Source organism: Lepisosteus platostomus, chromosome 22, assembly GCF_059453375.1.
Source record: "Lepisosteus platostomus isolate fLepPlt1 chromosome 22, fLepPlt1.hap1, whole genome shotgun sequence".
NCBI lineage: Eukaryota > Metazoa > Chordata > Actinopteri > Semionotiformes > Lepisosteidae > Lepisosteus > Lepisosteus platostomus.
In genome coordinates this window covers 12,434,628-12,457,204 of record NC_142632.1, presented here as the reverse complement: position 1 = coordinate 12,457,204, position 22,577 = coordinate 12,434,628, and the positions used below count along the sequence as shown (strand labels likewise).

General features: G+C 39.9%; 1 protein-coding gene across 17 annotated transcripts in view; it reads left to right on the top strand.

The window, feature by feature from the left end:
* The window catches only part of LOC148643501 (uncharacterized), a 68,058-nt gene that overhangs the window by 14,660 nt on the left and 30,821 nt on the right, over window positions 1-22,577 (top strand). For 6 of the 17 annotated variants that reach the window (XM_088616212.1, XM_088616204.1, XM_088616203.1 and 3 more), the window contains 12 exons: window positions 564-593; window positions 14,474-14,548; window positions 15,352-15,414; window positions 15,767-15,799; window positions 16,089-16,118; window positions 16,900-16,971; window positions 17,516-17,581; window positions 18,202-18,249; window positions 18,512-18,571; window positions 18,801-18,827; window positions 19,655-19,714; window positions 20,383-20,448. In XM_088616212.1, coding sequence (XP_088472338.1) covers window positions 564-593; window positions 14,474-14,548; window positions 15,352-15,414; window positions 15,767-15,799; window positions 16,089-16,118; window positions 16,900-16,971; window positions 17,516-17,581; window positions 18,202-18,249; window positions 18,512-18,571; window positions 18,801-18,827; window positions 19,655-19,714; window positions 20,383-20,448 — 630 coding nt within the window. The remainder of the gene's footprint in view (window positions 1-563; window positions 594-14,473; window positions 14,549-15,351; window positions 15,415-15,766; window positions 15,800-16,088; window positions 16,119-16,899; window positions 16,972-17,515; window positions 17,582-18,201; window positions 18,250-18,511; window positions 18,572-18,800; window positions 18,828-19,654; window positions 19,715-20,382; window positions 20,449-22,577) is intronic. The other 11 variants (XM_088616218.1, XM_088616213.1, XM_088616217.1 and 8 more) reach the window with 9 other exon arrangements.

Genomic DNA, 22,577 nt, shown 5'->3' with positions numbered 1-22,577 from the left:
TTGGCTAATAGATTAACGATCAAAGACTTCCACCTGTCCTTTTTTTAAAAGATGGTACAGAATGAGCTTCAACCAAAGCACTAGGGAGTCGTTTCTAGACTCCTGTGATCCCCTCTGTTTATCGACATCTGTTCAGTCTTCTGCCTGTAATATTGATTGACATTGATATTGATTAATGATTCTGAAGCCTTCTGTTTTTAAGTCTTCTGAAATTACTTGATCAAAGCTTTTCAGGACTGGGAACTTATGAATCAGTCCTGCATCCCTATAAATCTGTTTACTTGTTTCTCCAACCACCCCAAGCAGAAAACAAACTTTAAAGGTGTTATATAGTCTTGTCACTCTTATCTGTTTCAGGCACATTAACAAAGTGTTCCAACACCACTTAAGAGCTGAATGATAGCAGCTCACAACTAAGCAAAACCAGAGCCCAGAACCTGAAATACTAATATATAAAATAAGTCTAAATGAATCTCCAAAAGCATGAACTGTTGCTTGCATTCAAAGTATCATTAACTTGAAGTGTTGTATTTAATTTTGTTTGATTTTTTTTTTTGCTACAGGAGCTGTCGGCAAACCACCAAAGCCAGGAGGTAAGCTGTGCTCTCTTCAGTCTCACTACACTGACAGTTTTACAAGAGTGAGACTTTCTATTGCCTTCCTCCGCTGACCCACAGTATACAGAATTGTGAATCAGACAAAACAACTCAGGCTCGGTGGTTTTGGTTGCAAAATGTTAATCGCACACATGGTGTATTTCTGGATTTCTTTTTCCATATTTTATTTAAAATGTAAATCACCCAATTAGGGCCAGGATGATATCAAAGCTTTAACTTATCTCCTAGTCACAAATTCCAAAACACATATTTACTGGCAGGTTTCTGCTGGGCAGAAGAGAGCTTCTGGCACGCAAAAAGACCAGCGCTAAGGTTGTATTTTTGCGGTTGGTGAATTTGGTCAAAGTTTTGATGAAATACAGGCTTCAAACAGCCTTGGGATTCCATAGAATTCATGCATATGCCAGTAGCCTCAGATCTATACACAAATGAAAGTTTCTGCAACCCTACTAAAACGTCAAACACAAAACTAGACACCTCAGCGATTAGTAATTAACAGCTGGTCCATGCGACATCAGTGACTGAAGGCAACTTGTGGGCTTGGATAGAGCTAAAATTAGTCAAGTGCAAGGTCTGAAGACTTGGGGAGCCCTGGTTTAGGGGCAACATGTTCACTGCCATATGAGCATGTTTAGCCTGCTGTACTGTAAGCCATCTGCATTTAGAGTACATAGCTGTGTCAGCTTTCAAGGGTACCTAATGACTGAACCTTTTTGTCTTTAGCTCTTCTAATCAAGTGGGGCTGATTTTCTTGTTGCTGGGCACAAAGGGTTTGGCTCAGAGCCACAACATCCTGTTTGGGCGTGCAGGAAAGCAAAGAGTAGGGGGACATGATCATTTTCTTCCAGCACCCTTATCTAAGTGATGATTGCATAAGTGTGAACCTACTTCCAACGCTGTCTGAACAATGCTCCTGCTCTCCTGATTAGTGTTATTCTAACTTTGGCTCTACAATAACTGGAAACCTCAGCAAACCAATTTGTCGCAGGTTTCATACCGATACTGTACTGTAAATATTGTTTTATTTCCATTCTATGCTATACAGTTTCAGCACATTAAAACAGTTTTGCCATTATGTAATTTCCTAAACCCAGATTTGATCAGAACTAGTATTACAGTATGTGTTTGGAGAGATAAGGAATGAAATAAAGGCAGCTGCTCTAGATAAGATATGGAGCTGCTTAAAGCAAGGCCTTCTAAGAACTTTATTATTATTATTATTTTATTATTGTTTTAATCAGTCACTGAGTTTAAATAAGCAACTTAGAATATGTAGACAAGACCAGAAAAATTCAAATGTTTAATCTGCGTTGATTTTGGCCGGGTTTCATAAACTGCAATTTGATTCTAGAAAGTGATGCCCGATTCTCTAACCACTGCATTTTGCTGTCTGCTTTTATGGAAGAAATTCTATGAATTATTTGTCAGGAACTCAACAGTAATGTCTGACAGTTCCCGATCAACAAAGGCTTTGTGGTTCCTACAAGACAATGGAGACTATTCTACACCCTCCTGCCTCAATCATTTTCTTAAGTGTTTCCCCACAAAAGAAAACAACCTTTGGCATCTCAGAGGACTGTAAGAAAATGCATGTGGGAATATGCATTGGTTTAATGGTAACATTTCATCTTTTGGTGCATTTTCCATTTTGTGGCTCAGGTACTGTAAGCCTAAAATGTAACAGTATTTCTCAGAACTTCCATTTTGGAAAAAGATGAGCTATATTGAATTTCGAGTAATTGTAATAGAACTTATACATTACTTCCTCGCCAGAACCTTATTCCAACTATACTGGAGTGGATATTGTAGCAGAGCAGTTCCAGACAGGGTAGAAGAAAGGGGTCTTATTTACAGTAAGCTCCCCACGCCATAGACAGTTAGCAAACCAAAATGAATCTACAGTCCGTGCATGCCTCTGGAATCGGACCCAGGGTCCCTGAGTTGCTGCCATCATGGTTTCCAGCCCTCACACGTGTGAGTCTCGAGATCTTTTTGAGAAAAAAGATACAGCATTTACAGTATGTAAGTTGGTGGGAGGGCGTGGGGTGTTGGTGGATTTTACAGTTGTAAAAAAACGCTCAAGTGTCAAGAGTTTGCATTGACCAATTGAGAATTACTGAAGGTTTGCTGCGAAACAGAATGAATAAAACCAAGCACAAGTGTCTAAACCAAATCAATGGATAAAAAGGGGGAGCCCAGCTTGAGCATGTGCATTTAATTCATCTCTGTTTGTGCCATCAGCACCATTACCCGTCCCTACCAAGCAAGCCCCACTTTGGCTTGCAACCATTAAAGTGATACCAATCCTTCATAGCCTTGCACCGCAGGCCTTGAAACGGCTGTGTGTCTGCACGTACACTTGCAGATGAAGTTAGGTGCTCATTAGAAACAGCTGGGATGGCTTAACAAACCAAGAATATGCCATACTACTCGTGAAGTGCTTCTCCGGCAGTGTGATGCCTTGTTGAAATAAAGATGACACAAGTCAGAACTGCCAGATGCTCATGATACATGAAGCCAAGACAGCTTTTTGCAAAGGCAGATTCCATGCCAGATTTTACTACAGGGTTATGGGTCACAGACAAAAGATTATTTTTTATAAGAACACCTCTGTTCTTTAACATTTGGACAGAGGCCCTGGAATGGACCTTTCATTCGTTTTGAAGGCATCTCATTAAGACTTTGGACGTGGGGTTGTTTAAAGCTGAGGTTCAATAGCTGTGGCACACAGCATTAAGAACATTCAGATAGAAGCAGCTGTAGATCAGAACCTGATTCCAAGAACCCATTCCCGGGATTCTGGTGTCTTCAGGTATAGGGGCCTTGCTTTCTCAGTGGAAAGCTGGCTGAACAATAACGTATGGCTTTTTACACACAGCAGATGGTTAGCCAGGGTGCTGATACTGGATTCGTGTCCTGCTTAATGTTATTGTTCAGTCTGAATATTTTGACAGTCATTCTGATGAGAAAAAGGTCAGCTTTCTCATTTCCATTATTCGTTCAAGGATTATTGTGAAAAGGCAAGTCACTAGAGACACAGGCGCTTTCCTGAACTGTACCTCACAGCCTGGATCACATCCGTGCTTCACAATTTTGTTCACAGCATTGAGAAAAGCGGCCAGGGAGATTAATCAGGAAAGTCGTTTGTGTCTTTGTGCAGAACATCTGCTTTATATTACAGAGATCAGACCTGTTCTTAAAACCATCATTTAATATGAAATGAAATTCATTTCATTATCGAATATGAAATTGCTGTAGGCCATGCTGATGAGTAATTGCCCATATTTATAAGCTGACCCCATTATTACTGCTTTCAATCCCTTGCCATCAGAGAAGAGGGCCCCTACATCATCTTTTACAGTGATCCATAGAAAGAAAATAACTAAAACCAGAGTTCGGCAGTGACTGAAATCCATGTTTAAAATTGCAAACTGAATAAAACTGTTCCTCAGAGTTGGGAAACGAGATTATGTAGTAGTTTGGCATTGACGATTTTTGACAAAAACCAACCAGAACATCTACAACCTCCTTAAATGTGTATTTAATGTCAGTATGCAGAACAAATTAAGACCTTCTTGGAAGATTTAGAGTCCCAGAGATCCTCTCATTGCCCTCACATTTTATAGTCCAACAAACACAACTGTTTGCAAAATGAAGACATTAGGCCACTGTACTGTACTGGAATGGTTTATTATTAACACAGAATTAATAACAGGAAACACATAATTTGTAGTGTTTCCAAATATGATATTGTTAGAACCATCAGAACTATCTGAACTCAAAGTGAGGTCTTCTGACAAAACAATGTGTTTTGTTAAAAGCAGCCTAGCAGGTTCAGAAAGTTGAACGGAATTTCTAGTGGCTATTAATCATGCTTTCCTCCAGCTAATTTCAGAAAATTACAATCCTTTGTTTAAAAGACACATTGCTCATCAAAAAGGTACAACACTTGATTAATTCTGTTCAATCCACGTTACTCTGTTGGTTTGGAGTCATTTATTTTTAGGACTTGGATTTTTTTATAACTGAATGCCTGAACGTAATCTTTAAAAATTGAAAAATGGATTCTGAGACAGACCTGAGTTGCTCATGACAGTATCATTCCTCTGCTCTGAGCTGTCAGAAAAGCATTCTTACTGGTGAGCGCTCAACACATATGCGAACCATCTGGGTACGGTTAAGCCCATCGCCAGCACAGTCTTCTACTTCTACAGACAGTAGATCTCTGTATTGACATTTTTGGTTCATGATTTGCACCATAGATTTACTTGAGACATAATAAAAAACAGTAATGAATGAGGAGGTATTGGACGCCTGTCTCTCGGCCTAAGTAAAATAAACTCTTGTAAATTTGAGATGTTTCCAGGGAGATGTAATTTGTTTACTGTCAGGTCCTAGACTGTGCATGCTGCGGGCATCCTTTTGGCTCAGGATAGAAAAAGAATGGTCATTCTCTAGTACCAAGAAACACTGAACAGAAATGTCTACTTTGAAGCTTGCCTTCTGTAGTAAATCTGAAAGGAACTGCAAATGTCACAGAAGTCATTGAAGTTGCCTTAAGTCCTTAAGCCTGAAACACTTAAGCTGTTCCAAATATCCGGCCTGCTTAAAGAAACATTGTTTTTTATTATGTAGGATTTTGTTAAAAACAAATATTTATTAGCCCTCCATCAGCTTGCATTCCTGAAACATTTGAGCTGAATGTCTGACAGCAGTTAAGAAAAAAATATATGTTTTACATTGCCATACAATACCATAACATAGTGAGTTGTTCAGTAATGTACAAACTCAACCAAACAGATTGACTTCTTCTGCACTGCATGAGACATAATCTATCCTACACTCTTTCAATACCTTTGGTTTCTTAAGGGGACATTAATGATAACAACTGTCTGATTAAGAATGAGTTGCAGGAAGAAAAAGAGATAAGACTGGCGACAAACATTAGATTCAGCTCACCGCCTCTGTAAGTTATTTTATCTGTTAGCACTATAGCAAGATATACTTCTATGACTGTTTCCCTCCCAGAACAGCAGACTACCATAGCAATTCTTCCAGCTGGCAGGACACAGCAGACGTGATAGCTTTTTTATAAAAAAAATCCTTCCCCCTTGAAAGATACACCTGCCTTGAATGTAAGCAAACAAATGCAGAGATACTATATGATTACACAAAGCTCCATATTTTTTTTTAACTCCAATCTACAACCCTCTTTTACATACAGTATGTTGATGGAGCATTCAAAATCAAGTTAACTGTCACTATCACCCTTTAATTGACAACATTCATTTACCAAATGCAGCTTTCAAAAGAGTGAAAACCATCAGTGCCTGTTCAACTTCTGGCCGGGATCTGAAAGATGAAAAAGTTTCTAAAAATGAAATCACATCCGTTGCCCATCTGTCCAGCTGTCAGAAGAGCAGCAGTCGAATACTTTCTTGATTTCAAGCTTCAAAATTTCACTTGAAGCATTCTTGACCTGTAATGCCATTCCTCCTACATGATATTGATATGATGTGATATTTAAGCCAATGTAACATTTGGAGTGCTTCTACCTGTCATATCAGACCATTCTTCTGACCAGTCATTCATCACAAGACCTTTCAGAGAGCCATTCATAAGAACTTTAGACCAGTACAAAATGAGACAAGGCCTTTCGGCCTATCTAACGAGTTTGGTCGTTATTTAAGGCCTAGTCCCAGCCAATACTCTCTTTATGACCTGCACATCAAACCTTTCTTTCGTCATTGTCTCTATCAGATGGCATGACTGTTTTAATTACAGTAGACCAGCATGCTCTGAGCTAAGAGTCAATTAAATAATGGTAATAGAGGAAACGTTCTGGAGGTTGTAGTAGTAACACTGTCAGTTACAGGTGATGTAACAAAAGCGAGTGAAAAACTGGAATCACTGTCTTGGCATCAGTCACTTGAATCAAATTATAGGTTATTGCAAACGATCTTCTCCCCCTTCGTCTACCCATTTGGTATACTGGGTGACCCTTAAACCACGAGATATAGGAGAGTCCTGCAATTACTGTCAGATTTACAGAGCTGGATTTGTAAAGAGAAGATGTCATTGTACAGCAGTGGTGTCCAGTCCTGGTCCTGATGACCCACAGGACTGGGATCCACTGCTGTACAATGACATCTTGTCCCAGCCATTCTAGTTCTTGTCCCAGCTGAGCCCTCCACTACAGCATAAAGCCCTTCACTGACTTAATCATAATAAGATTAATTTAAACGAATTGTTCCCAGCTGTTAAACATGCTGGAGTTTTAACCGTTGTGTGTTGTAAGTGAAATAAAATGCCAAACCTGCAAACAAAATGCACATATTCGATTGAAGCAAGATCTTAGAGCAAGTGAGGCTTCAGTGATCTGGTGGGATGGAATGAAAACCAGCAGGTGTGAAGGTCAGCAGGACCAGGGCTGGGAACCGCTGCTGTCAAGAGACACCCGACAATGCACACCTTGCCCAGCAGAGGGACTTTTTTATCATACATAGTTTCAGAAGAGGATGGGAGGAGATGCTATGAATTATCCCTTCATGGGTGCAGCACTGAACTGGAAGTCTAAAATTAAGGGAATTTTGAGCAATAAAACAGAATATTTGTTGCACGGCCTGTAGTGTCTAAATGAAATAAATATGTGCAAGAAGGAGGTCCAAACCTCCTATACCAGCTTTGTTCATTTCACATTCTAAAGTAATGAGATTTGCTTGGTTTCATCAGACTTAATCAAAATAACATCTGTTCACTTCTGTCATTATTATCTCAAGCATATGGGTTCTTTTCAGAAAAGACCTTTTCAATTTTGTGCTGCGCTCTGTTTATTACCGGAATGACTTCAGTTGGCATTGGTTGGGCTCAGGCTTGTTAAGACGTCATTATGACACCCAGGCTGGGACTCTGAGAGCTTCTCTGCATGCCTCCTTCATGAGTACTCAAGCGCTGTCCAAATGTAATTGCGAGCTCTGTCTAGTGCTGAGCAATTCTCCTGAATTCATCCTGAGAAAAACGAGTCTCTTATTAGTGGATCTGCTGTCAGGTCGCAGGTTAATTAACATGATTTGGAACCACTATTTCTACAAATATATGGTGAAGTGGGACCTTGGAAGTCTTAGTTCCTCAGAGCCCATCAGATTGCAAACTTCAGTTCAATTTGGTGTGGCAGCACTCAGTTGTGTTGGATTTCAGCCATGAAATACTCTACTCTGTTAAATACACCAGGCACAGCTGGCTCCAAAATATTTCCTTACAGCTTTGTTGTTTGATGCCATCTCCCTGGTACTATTAACACCGATCTTTAGACCCTAGTAATATGCATTGAGAAAAAAAAACAGTTGCACTTTTTCTCTTGCGTATCAGCTCAACTGTAGAGACACAGATAGCAGTGAAACAGGAGCAAGAAATGTGAGAAAAGACCAGCCCCACTGTTCGCCATCAGATGGTTGTGCAAAGGCTCTGCAAGCTCAGACATTTCTTAAGGAGCATTGCTCCTGCGGTTTGCAGAATGGCCAGCAGTTCTGGCACATTCAGGTGGTTTCTGCCACCTTGTTCTGCTGTTGGTGCTATGAGTTGGGAACCCACCTAGCCAGCAGCGATATCACCCTGCAACTCACAGCTGGCCAACCCATTGAAGCTCAGCAGGTGTGAGCCTGGTCAGTACCTGGATGGGAGACCTCCTGGGAAAAACTAAGGTTGCTGCCGAAAGGGGTGTTAGTGAAGCCAGTAAGGGGTGCTCACCCTGCAGTCCATGTGGGTCCTAATGCCCCAGTAAAGTGACGGGGACACTATACTGTAAAAAGGTGCCATCCTTCGGATGAGACGTAAAACCAAGGTCCTGACTCTCTGTGGTCACTAAAAATCCCAGGGTGTTTCTCAAAAAGGGTAGGGGTATTACACCAGTGTTCTGGCCAAATTTCCCAATGGCACTTACCAATCTATGAATTGGCTTCATTACTCTGTTCTCCTCCCCACTAATAGCTGATGTATGGTGAGTGTTGCATCATCCAGCTGGGGACTGCACAGTGGTGGTGGTGGAGGGGATCCACATTACCTCTAGAGCGCTTTGAGTGGAATGTCCAGAAAAGAGTTATATACGTGTTTATATAACTATATAAGTTATATAAGCAATTATAATTAATTATTATTATCTTGTCAGGTCTCTTTTTACAATGCTCATCCCTGCAGGTGCTGTCTCTGCAGAGATCCCTTTACAGTTCATTCATTAGGCTGGAGGCAGTGTGTCCTAAAAACTGCCTGTCAGCATGTTCACCGAGCTTTGCAGCTGTGACTGGTCTGGTAGGGAAGAAAGCATCATCATACAAGCAGATTGGAGTGGTACACTTTGGTGCCTTGAAAGGCCAGAAGCACTAATGACCCTCATTAGAAGAATCTTACCTTTTTATAGTGGTGCTGAAAGGTGTACTGCTATTGCTGCCCAATTCAGTTGAAATCCCAGTGCAGTCTGAACCTGGCCCTTATATAAATATAAGTATTTAGGGGCTATTCTGGACTGCAAGTCAATTCTCTTTTCAAAAGGGCCAGATCATCTATTTTTCTGAAGGAGCTTAAACATTTTAAGGTTGATAATTTGTTGTCCATCATGTTTTATCAGCCTCTTATTTATCTGCGCTCCAGTAAGTATTGCCCTGATCTGCTGGTTTGGGAATCTAAGTCTGAAGAGTAAGACAAAAGTTGGGAATCCTGTCAAACTATGTCACTAAATTTCCCTCTTGTTATTGTCCGAGAGTTTGGACAGACCTGGTACAGTATATTATTATAACACTAATATCACTATGATAAACCTTTGGCATTACACAGGAACTCAAGGGGGTTTTGCATATGAAGATGTACATGGACACGTTTTTGAATTGTGGGTGTAAGCATGTGGGTATAAGATGTTTTTCATTATTGTGTTGTGCTTGGAAGCCACAACAGGAAAGCTCAGTGCAGTTCAATAACAAAAAACACTTAACAATAAGAATATTTAAGTACGCGTCAAGCTTTCCGTTACAGCGTTCAACGCAATTTATTTTATCAAACGCCTGTCTTAAATATTTCAATACCACTCACTTGAATGTTACAGTATATTGGTAACCTTAGAGCCTGAAAGGGGCTGAAATCAGAGCAGTGCCTGTAGCTTTGACGGAATTCCTGTTTTGTTTTGATTGCCTAGTGAATTGAGTTTAATGCAACAATGACTGCTGGATTACCTTACCTTAATGTGAGATAAATTAGCACTAAATGGGATGTTTAAAAAAAATCTGGCTCCACTGATGCAAAATTGATTCTTGTAGCTCAGTCTTGTTCACCCTTTCTCTCATTGCTGCATTCCCAAGTGTCTTTTTGATTTACAAAGACAGCAGTCACTTCAGTGGACTCTGCGTGTCCTGTTACTGTTCTGGGATATTCAGACGCTGGCAGTTGGCCCTGGTGTGTTAGGCTCAACACCAGTATTTCATTTGATCTTGTCCTCTCCAGAATCAGCAGGCAAGAACCCAAGATAAATTGGTCCTGAGACTTGTGGAACTTTACATTGTAGCTCCTGCTGTAATGTAAAGGACTCAGAGACTGACGCATAGCCAACTGCAGTTTTACATTCAGATTTTTTATGTGGGGCTTACCTTGTCAGTAGAAAACAGATGAAAATATCAGTTCTACTCAACTGTTTAATGCTATGAATTCCTCTGAAAGAGAATTTGTTTGCTTTCTTTATAGATTTGCATGGTAAATAGGTATTGAGAGATTTATTCATCCCAATACTTCATGTCTCCCTTTTTATGTTTTACTTTGTATTCCTCACGCTTTGTAAATGTTTGACCTAGATGTTATTTTGAAAATCAAAATTAGTTTATTTGTTGTTTTGGGCAGTAAAAGAGACCCTTGTCTAAGTATTCTTTTTTATACATTTAGTGTTTTGTGATTCCAAATAGAACATTTTCTCCCAAACAGAAATCTTGGCTACAAATGGAATAACAAAGCAAAATTATTGCAAAATATTTCCTGAAAAAATGCTCCTTAATATGTTATAACACTTACCGCTAAGCAATAAAAGCCCTCTCTGTCAGTACACAATTTATATGAAATTACGTTCTCTCTACATTGTAAAATAAAGGCCCAGTCTGTCAGGGTTTCAGTTTTATAAAAAACACATTTGGATCCAACTAGTTTGCTTCAAATTAGTATTGCTTTTCCATGCAATTGCTATGTCACAGAAAACATTGGTCATTTGGCAGGCATTTACATCATAAATCACACGTATTGTCAGAATTCTGATGTATAATCAGCTAAAAATGTGGGAAATAACACTGAATGTTCCAGCATTTTGCCTCCATGTGTTATGGAGACTGAAACAAACAGCAAACCACAATTTGTGGCGCTCTAAGGTTTAAAACAATCAACAGAGCAGTGTACTTTGAATGAGAACAAGCACACTGCATTGAGGTTCACAATAAATCTCCTGAACCACAGACGTTCTGCATGGGTTGTGCTAAGCAACTTCCCAGATTTTTGTTGGTTGCATTTTTTTTTTGCCTCTGCTTAACTGTGCAAACCTTGCAGTCATCCTTCAGGTTGAAACAGCAATGTCTACGAGCCAGGGGGTTGTACAGGAGGATTTGAGGCTCTGGCAGGAGCACAGTATACTGATTACTGATCGAAGTACAAAGATGAGAAATTGAGAGACAGATTGGTGCTGCTAAGATAAAGACAGAATTGGGACAGGAGTCCCCCTGTTCGGTGACCTGCTTTTACGGCATTCAAGGTAGCTATAAGAAATATCAACTGGAATGCTGGACAGGAGTAGTTAGGATCTATCAATCCATCCATTTTCTAGCCACTTTATCCAATACAGGGTGTGTAGAAATGCAAGCCCCCGAGCCACAGACTGTAGCCCTGAGCCAGCATGTCACCAGATTACACGTGCGCGTTGAGCTGGTCTATCGCTGTTGGCTCGCGGAACCCCTCCACAGGGTGCTAGGATGTACCAGTGGTCAGTTTCAGTGAAGTCCTCCCCCACAAAAAAGCAGTCTATCACAGGGGAGTCATTCAGCAAAAAGATCTTCAGTTCCTCTTCTCCTGTGGAAGGATTTATCAGTCCTGTATACCCCTGAAAGATATGGAACACCCAAAATCTTCCACTGCAGGCTTCCCTTTACCTGGAATAAACCTGTCCTCTACCTACCCTTAGACTCCTGGCATACTCAGCAGGACTCACCCATCAACTGAAAGAGACATTACCTGTCTCAAAGACCTACTGGTACTGCATAGCTGTCTTTACCACTGGTGCCCAGTTTCCCTGTATAAAAACTACAGTACTACTCTGTAGGGACAAACAGAGAATTCAAATAAATCCAAGAATACATACTAGAAAAAGAAATGCTAAATTCTCACTGGATCCGTCTTTACTAAATCCAATCCAAAACAAAATCCTTTCAAGTCCTCATTATCGCCTTCTAACTTTTCAAACCTAAAACTGGCATTAGAACTGCCGGCTGGCTGCTGATGTTAAAGCACAGCAGTTGAATAAACAGTCCTGTGCTCTCTAAAGTCTCTACAATTCAGGATACCACTAACACACCCTCCCAGCCTGAACTGCAGGAGGTCAGACAACCCCCTGCCCTCTGTATCTGACAGCTGTTACACTGACTTCTGCTCCTCCAGGGAAATGTCTAATTGTGCAAAGCAGATATATCGTTTTCAGACACTCAAATCAGACAGGTGTGTTTACTCCCTCGGAGAAGGAGGCTTTAACCAAGCTTCAGTGAAGCCAGAGCCTATCCCTGCAAGCAATGGGCACAAAGCGGGATACACTCTGGATGGGATGCCAATCCATCACAGAGCTGCTTACAAATTGTATAGTATCCTACTGTAAGTCTAAGTTATGGAGTAGCAGGTAGGGTTCAGGGCTTGTAACAGGTTCCAATTCTGGGCTCATCAATGCTGTTGGTCCACTGGACTCGTATTTCACTTGAATTGTGTCAGTCAGATACCTGATTGTATTAACAGCTGCAGATGTTAGTTGCTTTGCCAGAAGTTAGATGCCAGTCAGATGAGTCTAAGCTATTTGAGAGATTCTCCCCTGTCCCCTTTTGCAGGTGCCACAGAGTAGCTCCAGCCTGCTGTGAGCAGCCTGCGTGCTTACAGAGTGGTTTCTGTTTTCCTGAAACATCTCTGAGCAGCGCGGTAATCGGTCTTTTGCCAGAGCCACACAGTATGTTTTCAGTTACTCTCCACTGCTGGCTGCCTCTGCAGAGAGAAGGAGAGAATATATCATAAGCTAATTAATGACATTATCATTATCCGCAGTGGCTACTGGATGTCTAGAGGGCTGGCCTCCTAATGTCTCCGGCTGCATGTCTCTCAAAGTGTGCTCTTGCTTGGTACTTAATGGAGAGGAAAGCTGCTAATTACAGAAGTGCTAAACAAAGTGAGGACTCTGTGTTTTGCTTGTCAAGCCTGGTTTAATTCCTCCCTTCAAGGAGTGTGATCTCTGGCTCCTCACTGCATTCTTCCACAGACTGACCACCTGACAGCTGCACAGGGGCATACATTCTCAGCGTTATTGTGACATTATCTTCGTCGACCCACTGTCTGCAAGCCAACAGAAATCTGAATTCTCCCAAATCCTCCATATAAATATGTGATGTGGCAAGCCTTTTCACGGCAGCTGGACGATCCTCGTACCACCAAGAACATTAAAATTAAAAGACGCCTTTTTTTTCCTGTGATCCATCTTATTGAGCAAACATGTTTTATTCTACCTCCTTTTCCACACAGCATTAATCTAGTTTCTGGAAACGTTCAACATGTGAATTGGCTTACGTTTTTATAGCAATGTTCCAGATTATAAATGTATGCTCAGACTCAGGTTGGAAATCCAAAATGCTTTGACCCCGAGCCGTTCAGAGCAATGTTTTCCAATGGGTGGCGTTTTCTGTTTCAGCTTCCACTTCTTCCTCTCCTTCCAAACCAGCTTGCTGTTTTCATGATTAAAAAGCCTAAATCTCGCTGGAACCCATTAGTAACTTAAGCAAAAGAGCCAAGTTTGTAATTTCTGTAAAATCCTGTCGTGCCATGTGTTGAAAGAATTCAGCACTCTTTATCCATCAAAAATTGGACTCTGATGTTGAAAGGAAAAACAAGTTGCAACACAAAAACAAATGTTGTTTCAAAAGATGTTTTAATAAGCTTGTAATATATCTTAAAGCACATAAGAGCATAGTACAATCTGAACTAAGTTAAGATAGATAGATACTTTATTGATCCCATGAGGGAAATTGCAGTGCAACAGCAGCTTAACACACACAACACAGCCACAGTGTTGGACACAAAACAACTTGCACACACATTTATAAAGATGGAGAATTACTGCACATAGACCTATTTAAGAATGTAGTGGGAAATTTGGTTATCCAGCAGATGTACAGCGTTGTTATAAAACCAAATGAGGAACTTAAGAGAGCAAATACATAATCCCCCTGCAGTTTTCATGCTGTCAATGATACTGTTATAGAGCTCCATCTTGTGTTTAGCTAGAGCAATTCAGTGCAGGCCTTAGCAGAGAGAAAATATTTATTGAAATTAACTTTTTTTTTGCCCCATTTAGTCACACCTGTTAAAACGATGGATTATAGAAGGATCTCGTTTACAATACTTGGTCTTTAACCTTTAAGTAACAATGTGAATAACCGACAATGAGCTTATAAAGATGGCGAAATGCTGTTGGTGTGCTTCATGGCAGCTTGCGTTGCCAAGGTAACCAGCCATGGAGGCTCATAACAGGAGCACCTTTGTGTCTTAGCTTACCAGTTCCTGTTATTCTTTCCAAATCCCACATGACTATGGCGTAGGAGGGCTCGGAGCAGGTGGTCTGGGTGTCGGAGGTCTAGGAGCTGGAGGACTGGGAGCAGGTTACAAGCCAGCAGGTGAAGTACAAACTGACATTATTGACAATGGGTTGTTATTCTCTATTGAAGAGGGGTGTGGTCAGGAGCATCAGCTTTAAAAAAAATAGTCTCTTGCCTGTCGTGGCCCGTACCAGGCAACACAGAAGTGATACAACAGCTGGTTTGCACTACTACTCTAAGAACATAGAAGAAATGTTATAAGACCACCATAACATGCATGCACATTGCTACATAGTAGTTGGGATGACCATGTCTCCTTTAAACTCGGGCCCCGTTTTACAAAATTGCACATATGATCTTTAGACTTTCAAATTATAAAGTTATTAATGATAACTCAGGAGGGATAACACTGGCAACCATGTTCTCCCTTCCCTCTGCTATTCTAACCTTCCTTGATGTCATTTCCTGAAAAGCCACAGTGAGCCCCATTCTCTTCTGTACAATCTTCATTCTGTACCCCTCCTCCAGTCCATCTCCACCTGTGTAGATGCCCTGTGTTCATCTCTCATCTTTCATCCCAAAGTTCTTCTGAACAAGTCAACTTCCATCCCATACTGAAAAGCAGCAAATTAAGAAAAGACACACTGTTTCTTCTTCAGGTGGCCTAAAGAAGGCTCAGTAGTTGAAACGTTGTCTTCTCTTTCTGCTTTTCAGCTTTTAATTTATCTTTACTTATACATTTGCAGTTTATTCTAACGTGTGACCTCTCTGAAAACTTGTACTTGGGTGATGCTATTCGTCATGAAATGTGGAGGATTCCGGCTTCATGTTCCTATTGTTAGGGAGGTGGCTTTGCTCAAGACTAGTTTTCCTTTACACAGGTTATGGAGGCTACTATCCTGGAGTAGGCGGAGTGGGAACAGGACTGAAACCTCCTAAAACTGGTACATTACTTGTTTTACATGGAGTTGCATAAGAGTCAAGATTGTAAACAAAAGATAAAGCCTGTGATCCTTTCATTAAGGAAACTAGGAAAATGCTAAACCAGTGTTACGTCTTAACATTTTAAGCAGACCATTACTGAAAAATCAGATGTCTCTTTTGGTGGTCTGTTTTTAAAACAGCTCATAAACAATGTGGCTTGGAATATGTGTATCGTTGATTATGTGCTCACCCATTAGTCTTAATAGCAGCCAATGTAAAGTCTACCTTGTTTACTTGCACTACCTGTATTTTGTTGTGCTGTGTGGAATTGAAACTGGGCCTGTGTTTGTCTCTATGCCCTTGGTGGAGCAGTTCAGCCTGGAACTGGAGTGCAGCCTGGAGTAGGTGAGTATTGCACAGTATACTCCCACTGTATCCCATTAGCAACATTGTCCCACTGCCCCACTTATTGCAGACAAATCTAATTAATTCATGAATATTTATTATTGCACCGATACAAAGCTACTGAGGTTTGTTTATGCAATTGATCATTTACTGACCTAAACTAATTTAGCAGTGGCTCATGATTCCTTAATTCTTACTGGAAACTGAGGAGTCCTTGATGTCTGATGTAAGGGCTGTTACTGTATATTGTTATCAATTTAATGATTGGTATATTATGTACTGGTTACAGGTGTCACCAGAAAAGCTCCTAAACTGGGAGGTAGGGTTTGGAATTGTGTAGTGCCTATTTAAAACTGCTTTAAAGCAGAGAATCTAACACTGATAGCAGCTAAGAGCTTATCTGTGTAAGCATAATCATTAATTATCTGCTTCTTTACAAAAACTCTGTTAAATCCTTAAAGTTTGGTAATGCAGACAGGAAGAGGTGTTACGCTAAAATCCTGATTCTAAACATTCTTCACCTAATCTCTCTGGTCCTCTGCAGACTAATATGCTGTGTGTTTGTCTTTAAGGGCATACCTTCTTTGCAGCTCATGAACATGCTTCTTAAATAGCTAAATCCATCTTTATGATTAAAAGAGGAGTACATGGAAGACTTTATTTTGCTCCAATGTGTGGCAATTTCTATGTGTTACAGACATCATCACACATTCATACATTATATGTATATGTATTGCATTAACTTCAGTGAGTCTCACTTCACCACAACACGATGGAGAAACATTGGTTGTGCTCAAAGTGCTGATAACATGATGAAGGGTCAATACATAAAGGAATAAAGTCTTTTCTCAAACACTCATAAAAGGTTTCAGATTTGATCTCTTTTTATTGAAGAAAAGATGTACAACGCGTTTCAGAATGGAAAAAAGGTCACTTCATATACTGTATAATTTCATCATTATTAGTAATGGAATGTCACCTCTTCCTCATAGCAGACTTCAAACGTATCATTTCAGTTATTAACTAACCCACATGGAATGCAAACGCCCCAGATGTCTTTAAAAAGCTTTGCTAGACATGTTTTGTCTTTTATGTTCCAGCAGTTCCTGGAGCGACAGGGCCTGGGGTAGGAGGACCAGGAACAGGACTGCCACAGAATGGGGTTTCTACAGGTAGGGTCTACAGCGTCTCCCTCTCAAGTGAGAGTGAAGACTCTACAAAGCCATTATAGAGAGTGTTTCTTATCACAGCATGGTTTGGAAGTGGGCATAAAACAATAAATGAGAGTTCCAGAGTATTTGTAAGCTCAAATTTACCATCAGTGGCAATGATCTCACTGTCCCTTCCAACAGTGTGTGCTGGCCAGACCACCAGAAGAGGGAAGCCAATGGCTGAAGCTCAGTATCACCCAGACTGCCTTTATTTTCAGCTTCCACCTAAATGGTTGATGGTCGCATCAGATCAAATTTCTGAATTTTCTGTATCCATATGGTCCACTTGTTATTTGCGATGAACTTAACATGGTTTTATGTATTTCTGTGCAAACTAGAGAATGCATGGAAAATGTATACAGTACGTATTAAGACTAAGTACTAGGTAAAGAGGAATGCCCACCATAGAAGAAACTGTGCATATCTACCTTCAGATCAGAAGGTTCTGTAAAAGTCAGTTCTGTACTCTCCACTGTGTGACAAGATCACCTCTTCTCCTTGTCAGGAGCTGTCATCCCCCAGATTGGACTTCCAGGAGTAGGTGCTGGAGGGAAAGCCGGAAAAGTACCAGGTGAGGAAGGAAGCCATTTCTGAACCAGTGGCTCATCTACAGAAGTTAAGTGCTGTGCCTCTTACTGATGTCACTGCAAACGCTGCAGTCAATGATGGGAGACTCAGCACCAGCTGGGGTGCTGTACCTCTTACTGATATCACTGCATGCTCCCGCACAACTCCCAGGGTTTCAGATTGTACAGCAAGCTGAGGAAACTCTGGCAGACTCGAGCACATCAAGCCCAGATGGCACTTGTCCAGTTGTGCAACGCAGCTTGGGGAATCCCAGTCAGCTAATGAAATGCACCAGGCTCAGGCAGGAGGTCCTGGGTCACCGTGATCATCCTGTGCTCTCAGTCAGTACTAATAGCGGTTGTGCCTCAAAGGAGCACTCTATGACTTCCAAATGCCATGTGCAGTTAAATGTTTAGGCCCTTCTGCTGAGCAGCAGGAATCAGTAGCAAACATTGTTGTGTCTGTCTTCTTTTGCTAATATAAAAGCATAGGACTGTCTTTAAAAAAATGGCTTAATTTTAGCACCTCTGGGAAGTAGTCACCCCTTTCTGAGACAGTGTATTTCACAGGACTAATCCGAGTCATGATAGTAATTTGGTTCCCTCCTGGGGTTGTTTTGTGTAGGTGTCGGAGTTCCAGGAATTTACTATGGTGGAGCTTTTCCTGGACAAGGTAATACATGTCTCCAAATCTACAGCCATCCCCACTAGATTATCGTGTTATCCAATACATTACAATTCTCTCAGGAAACTAAAATTAAATCTGCACTTCTTTTTTGATTTTGATTTTACATGCAGTACGGTAAATACTTGGTTTTAATTTACGTTTGTATGTGTTTTTAAATCTGTGGAGGCCTTGCACTTATTTTCTTAATCGAGCAGGGTAAAGGTTTTGTTTGAAAATCAGAACGCTTCTTCTTCTTCTAATCCTCTAGGTTATGCTGGGCGAGGGATCCTCCCTGGTGTCCCCACTGGAACTGGAGTTAAACCCAAATGTAAGAACTCAAGTGATTTTCTCTCTCCTTGCAGGAACAAAGTTCCAGTAATACTGTAACATCTTTGTCCCCAACCCCTCCTGTTCTTGGACATGTGTGCTGGTGTGCAGGGTAGGAGCAATAACACAGAGTGTAGGACGACTGTTGAGTTTCTTGTTGGTAGAAATGATTTGTGTTATTACTCTTAAATAAAGGCTAAACTCCTGTACTGTTTACTATCTTATTTCAGTGCCTGGAGGGGGATATGGAAATGGAGGTAGGATTGTTTTTATTAAATATAGTAACATACTGTATATTACATCTTTTTAAAATATATTCAATATATTCAATATTTTGGTTTCAATCTTCTTGGGGAAGCTGAAAGACTCATTTTTAATATCATTTAAATTCAAACAGCTTTCTTAATTTCCCTATAAACCTACAGCACAAGTCTCTGTCCTTCACACGAACAGCTCCTTTTCAATCTGTGTTACGTTTGGTCCCTTTGTAGTCCAAGAAGTAGAAAGTTATACAGTGCAGGAAGGTTAATTCATCCTAGTAAGAACCGAATTCCTGGGAAGCAACTTGATTGACCTAATTCGCCTTTCATTCTGGTACCAAAACTATTTTTTCCTGATATTCTGAAAACAAACAAGAACAGTTGGCTTCGATAATTTCTCCAAACTTTAGACAGGGGTATAGATTATATATCTTATGAAGTGTAGAAGCCAAGAGGGTTTCAGGGCTGGAATTAGTTTTACTTAGTGAGTGATTTATATGCTGAAGCAGTTTTGAAATGATCAGTTTATCCATATCTAAATCTAAAACAAAATCAATTAAAGAAAATCTGAAATAATTATTTTTTAATTTTTTAATCCATGCTATTTTGACATCCATTGGTTGAAAGATAGTTGGATACTGTTTTTGTTAAACCTGTTTCATTCCTGGCTTCTGGCAGGTTACAGTACAATAAATTACTTAGTGAAGGCGGTATGGGATAATGTCACATGGTGGGATTGTATTTTCAGAGCTATCATTCTATGAAATGAAAACATGGAAAGACGTGTTTGAATGTTATTCCCCTTTATCACCTTTGTAAAACAGGTGGACCGAGACAGCCCGGAGTCTTTTATGGGTACCCTATCACAGCTCCAAAAGTTCCAGGTACAGTCCACAATAAAAATAAAAAAGAAACCAACCAAGACTTTGTACTGTTTAAACAATTACAGTAGTACATCTGTCTTACAACTCTTTGTTTCTTGGTTTAGTTAATTGCAGCTTCGATACCACTTTGTGTAGAGTCTGCATGCTCTCTCATGGTTTGTGAGGCTATGTTTATTGGTGTCCCTCTGTGCTTCTGTGTATTTTGCCCTGTAATGGACTTGAATCCTGTCTTTTGCCCTATGCTTCAAGAACAGACTCTGGATTGCTGCCACTCTTTCCAGGAATAAGGGTCTTTCTGATCATGTATGTGTGGGTGCATTAAGTACTTCACTCAAAACAGGGATGAAAATCTATTTTAAATTAAATGAGCGAAAAGGGGGAATTAATAAAGGTGTAGGTAAAGCCACAAGCAAATGTAATTGATTTATTCATTAATAAATGTGAATTGATTTTTATGTAATAACTTAGCGGTTCCACTGTCTGGGAATGCAAAACTCATCATCATAATAATCAGAAAGGGATGATTAATTACTGTATATGGACCAAGATTTGATCACACATTGTTAGAAGTGGCGAATATTTCATTTCAGCAATAACACTAATCGTATCAAAAGCGTGATAATGTGTCTTGCAGATACTGTCAATCCATTTGCACTTTTTTACTCCAGTTTACAGCTATTACCAGCCCTGGTATGGATACAGGGCCTACGGTTACAATCAACAGGTCACGTATGGTGCGTTTATACTTGGGCTCTGTAACATAAAATGCTATCCATTATTCTCATTTTGAGGTTTCGCAAGTTCCACATGCTTGTACAGTTCGTCTCCGCACATTTCCTTTTTATTATTGTATCAAAGCATTTCACGTTTTTTTGATAAAGGCAGACCTCAAAATGAGAATGTCATGGCTCTGTTTCCGTCTTCTGTCTAGACGGCCTCCAGAGCAACAAGAACAATTTTAACCCACTAAACCAATAGCTTTCAGGGCGTGCTTTTTGCAAATAGTGCAGAAGGAAGTAGTTTCCCATTTCTCCTAATAAACTGCCACCTCTTGAGACAACCACCCTTCAATATACTGCATACGTATTGTGGACTTTTTTTCTATTAGTGTAAATATTAGTATCACTCAGGCACAGCAGCAACATGGGTAGATTATGTTATCTCGACTGACCTACAAATTCATTAATCTGATATTTACAGTATGGGATAAGTGGTTATATTAATTAGTAAGAAAGCTGACTCAATTCAGTCTTCTGTCTGACTGTTTGTCTTCTGTCACCAGAATGAATGTGTAGTGTCTCTTGTGGGGTAGGATCAAGCATTTGTTTGACACAGCTTTCCCAATTAATTCAGATCCATACTCAAGAGATAGCAATTCAGCTTGGTAGACAAAAGCCAACAGAGGCTTCAGAAAGCTGCTGTTGTGAAATGATGCACAATTATGTCTCTAGCACTGCACAGACATGGTGTTTGAAGTCACCTTTATTCCTTAATTAACACAGGTTAAAACTAAACAAATCACTTTTTTAATAAATAAAGTTAAATAAACTATTACTTAGAGTTTAATTAATTATAGTAATATATATAAATTATAACTATAAATAACAAAAAATAAGTAGTCACAGGTATTCAGTAAATGGAAATGCAATACTCTCACTGTTTTATTATTATTATTATTATTATTATTATTATTATTATTATTATTATTATTATTATTTAATTAATAGTTTCTTACTGACTCAGCTGTGACTTCAAATACTGGGTCCATCTAACAAACAACCTGTAAACCCATTAAGGTACAGTATGTAATAAACATACTAGTCCTTAAAGCATATAAATCCTAGAAGGTTAGTAAAATTCTACAGCACATCCGGTTTATAATGTACTGTACTTGAACATCAACATTTGGAAATGAATACTATCCCAGTGTCATGGAGAAATTAATTTTGTTAGGTGGATACTTAGGGACTATTCTGTCAGATTTGAAATGCGTTAGATACTCATGTATCAAATCCTGGTGTGCATAAAGTAGCTTTATTTAGTGCTTTTGGGTTCAGCTCTTAAGCATGCTGAATTAATGATGATGTTGTGTCTCCTAATGGCCAGCCTGATGCCAGATCTCACAAAGTGGGCATTTGTTTTGAGGGAATAATGATTTCTCTGTGACATAATCTAATTAAATCCCAGATGCTCAAACATTAGTCTGATTGCCTTTTCCCATATCCATTTATGAAATGCCATAATTGTATCTGAATGGTCTGGTAAAACCTTATTTTAAATCCAAATTTCCATTCCAGTATCAACTTAATATCATCTCATATTTCAGATTTTTGATAGACTTTGTATTAGTTCTTCGTTTTACCATCCAAACAGCCTCTAAGCACAGCTGTGATACAAAAGACTAACAACAGAAAGAAAAAAGGCAATTGCAAAAATAGGGAATACCAATCCAAATGCTGAGAAATGGCTTGCATTGCAAGCGGAGAGCTATTCTAACATTAGAACTGACAAATGGTCCTCAGAAGTTTTATGAAAGATTGGGTCATGCCACTGTGTTGGCACTGAGGCATTTGGGTGGGAGTGCATTTTAAATTCTCTCATGTTCTAATATTGGTATTCATGCAAATAAGAACCAAAACACATAGTTGCATGACCTGACTTGCCAATAGAACTTACCCCTATTGTAAATGATTTGGACCAAGAGTTCCTGCTGGTCCTGGAGAGCTGCTGTGGCTACAGGCTTTCCTGTGATCTGCTCATTATCGGCTAAATTAGACCTGTTTAACAGCTGGTACTTGGAAGAGATCTGAAGACCCTGCAGATACACTGCCCGTTCAGACCCAAGACTGGGACCCCTGACTTA